Source organism: Parasteatoda tepidariorum, chromosome 5 (assembly GCF_043381705.1).
Source record: "Parasteatoda tepidariorum isolate YZ-2023 chromosome 5, CAS_Ptep_4.0, whole genome shotgun sequence".
NCBI lineage: Eukaryota > Metazoa > Arthropoda > Arachnida > Araneae > Theridiidae > Parasteatoda > Parasteatoda tepidariorum.
The window spans coordinates 69,298,248-69,301,330 of NC_092208.1; the positions used below are offsets into that span (position 1 = coordinate 69,298,248).

Consider the following 3,083-nt stretch of genomic DNA (forward strand, 5'->3'; position numbering starts at 1 on the left):
GAAATTAATATTCTGCGCCCCTCTGCAGAAGATCAAAATTGTGATGGCATGTCTTCGGATCATCTTCAGGGGTGTTTCCCAGACCGTTGCCAGTCTCACGACGGTCTGGGAAACATCCCTGAGGATGATCCGAAGACAAGCCATCACAATTTTGATCTCTGCAGAGAAAATAGCTTGCTTCCCTTGCTTCGATAGCATGACGACCTGCGTGCGGAGTCGAGCGCTTTACTGTAGAACAGTTTAACGAGGGCTGACACCGCACACCCTCGTTTCTTTCGCAAGCTGATCAAAGTGGTCTCAAATCCGCTCACTGGTTTCTGCCAGTGATGCTTGAAAAGTGTCTTATCAGTCCACTGTGGGGCACTTCTCGGGTGCGCATGTGAAATTAGGGTTTTGTTCAAAAGAAAGTGAAGTGAGAATGTTAGGTTTTTGTTTGTTTACATATTTTAATGAGGTTAAAGACCCTACCGATACGACGACGATGTTTAATACGGCATTTGTGAATTGAGTGGTTAAGTAATGCAAGTGTAACTTTAAAAATTATCTGTAACATTAATATGCACCATGTCATCTTACATTATAGTGTGTGTATTTATTATAGCTTTGAAATATATAAATGTTATTAATAAACACTACACAATAAATAGTATTATGTAAGAAGTTTCATTTGTAACTTGAAAAAATTTAAAAATTATGATATTGTATTTTTTTTATTGAATCTGCAAGAACTCTTGTTTTAGAATTCTTTTATACTATCACTTAATGTTGAAGGAATTTCAGTTTTCAAAACAATATTTGTTTAAAATTCCACCTTCAACTTTTAAAAAAGATTTTAATCATAACACTATTTTAAAGTGTGAAGCCTAGAACTAAATTCCATGCTTGATATCCTCTGATTTCAATCACTGTTTTAACAATGATTAACTTTATCATATTTGTTGATTACAATCAAAATTTCTTTCAGTCATTTTAACACATTGATTCTATAAATTCAAATGAAATATATTGGGAATGCAAATTAATTAATTGAATGAATATGATATTTAAAAAAAGATCAATATACTTTGAAATACTTTTTGAGAACAATTGATTTAAAACACAAAAATATGCACATTAATATTTCTTATTTCCAGGGGGGGTGGAATTTATGGTGACTAGGACTATCAACAAACAAATTTATCAATTTTGGGTTGTTTTAAAGATTATTCTTACAACTTATGAACAGTTAATAGCTTTTGCTCAATTACAGAGAGATTTTTATCCTCAATTTTCATTAATACAGTTTAAGTCAATGTCAGTTGCAGTTGAGTGGTAGAGTTATATAGATCTTCAACTGTAATTATATTTTTTATTTCGACTCTTATTTATTATGATTAAGATTTTTGGTAAAGTTCTGGGTAATTTGCTTTTGCAGTTTATTTATACGAGTAATTGAGAATGCGAGCAGTAACCAAGAATCACTTTTGCTCGTTCACAAAATTAGCAAAAAATTAACCTGTATTTTATTTTACTTCCTTAGTTGTTCCTGGGGAACCTAGAATAACTCCACCAAAGCCCATAGCCAGGGAAGGAGAGTCCACAGCTCTTACTTGCTCAAGTGAAGGTGGAAGCCCAGATCCTACCATCCGCTGGTACAGAGATGGCGTCCTACTTCAAGGCATGGTCCAGAAAGGTGGCTCCAGGGAAAGGCCTACGTCCAGCGTACTGACCATCACTCCTAGACTAGAAGACGATGATTCTATCTATAGATGTGTTGTTTGGAACAGAGCTTTGAGGGAGGATCAAAAACTTGAAACAAGTGTCAGTCTTAGGGTTCACTGTAAGTTGTATTTTATCCCCTTCTTCTTTTCAAAGTAAACATTTCTTAAACTTTGTCAGCACACCCCTAGTATCAATTTATTTTAGCCCCTGTGGCGCACAACTAAGGTCCAACAAGAACATGCATCGAGGGAATAAAATTGGGATGTCTAGGTTTTGTTGTAATGGGCTCAGGCAATTAATAAGTTCTAACTAGACTGAATAGTGAAAAACAAACTAAATTGGACAAATCAATTTGGGAATTCTATATATCTAAATAAGGTATGTTTTGAGCTACCAATGAATAGCGAGACAACAGAAATAAAGCGCAAAAAAAATATAGAAAGTATAGTTTCGATTCTATAAACAAAAATTAGTTTTAACACAAAATGACATTTTTGTGTTCTAACATTGAAGAAGTGGAAGATTCTTGTTTTTAGAATTGAAAGTATAGTATGTTCTTTTTTTTATGCCTTTGTTTGCGTGCTTAATTTACTCTGTTTTGCTTCATTCAAAATTCTATATATAATAGTTATTTAGGCCAGATACTTGTTGATAACAAGCTCAAAGCAAAAAGTGCTCAAAATTGTTACCAATGTACCTGAATAGTCAAGTTCCTGCAGAACAATTTATGTTTTAAGCAGAACTATTAATGTTGAAGATACAATGAAACTTTATATGGTGTTAAAAAATTTTTTTTCATTATCCCAGAAGTTATATATTAGTTTGATATTTTATTAAGTTTCCTTTTTTCTAGAATTTCAGTTCTTAAAATAAATCTATTCATGACACATAACAATAATAAGATGTGCTTAGTGCTATGTGAATAAAGCACTATCCATTTCTGTGCTTTCATTAGTGCTTTTTCCCCCTTTGTTGCTTTAAATCACTTAAATTGGCTATGATTTGACTAGATAGATAGATTTAGAGGTTGGGCAGCTCTAAAGAGCAGGGCACATCAACCAGAGGTCTATTGTACCCAAACCCTAACCTAAATCATAATGAACAAGAAGGCCTTATGGCTGAAATGAAATTCAGCAAACATCTTACAGAAACATCTTGCAGTTCCCAGGCCTTAATGCAGTGTTATAATTAGACTAATAACAGTTTATTTCTGACGACACCCACAGCACATATAGTTAGTTTTGTTCCTCGGGATAGCAGTGACTTAGAAATTATTCTGCAAAATCCATGAATATTTGTCTTATGGCAATATTAGTTACATTAGTTAGCTACTAGAGACGCAACAAGTTTAGGCTTTACCAGATAATGTGGTTGACTACAAA

At 33.6% G+C, this 3,083-nt stretch overlaps 1 protein-coding gene across 4 annotated transcripts in view; it reads left to right on the top strand.

Annotated features, from left to right (window-relative positions):
* The window catches only part of LOC107451685 (neural cell adhesion molecule 1), a 132,262-nt gene that overhangs the window by 105,512 nt on the left and 23,667 nt on the right, over positions 1-3,083 (top strand). For all 4 annotated transcript variants that reach the window (XM_071180574.1, XM_071180573.1, XM_043043174.2 and 1 more), the window contains one exon: positions 1,520-1,819. In XM_071180574.1, coding sequence (XP_071036675.1) covers positions 1,520-1,819 — 300 coding nt within the window. The remainder of the gene's footprint in view (positions 1-1,519; positions 1,820-3,083) is intronic.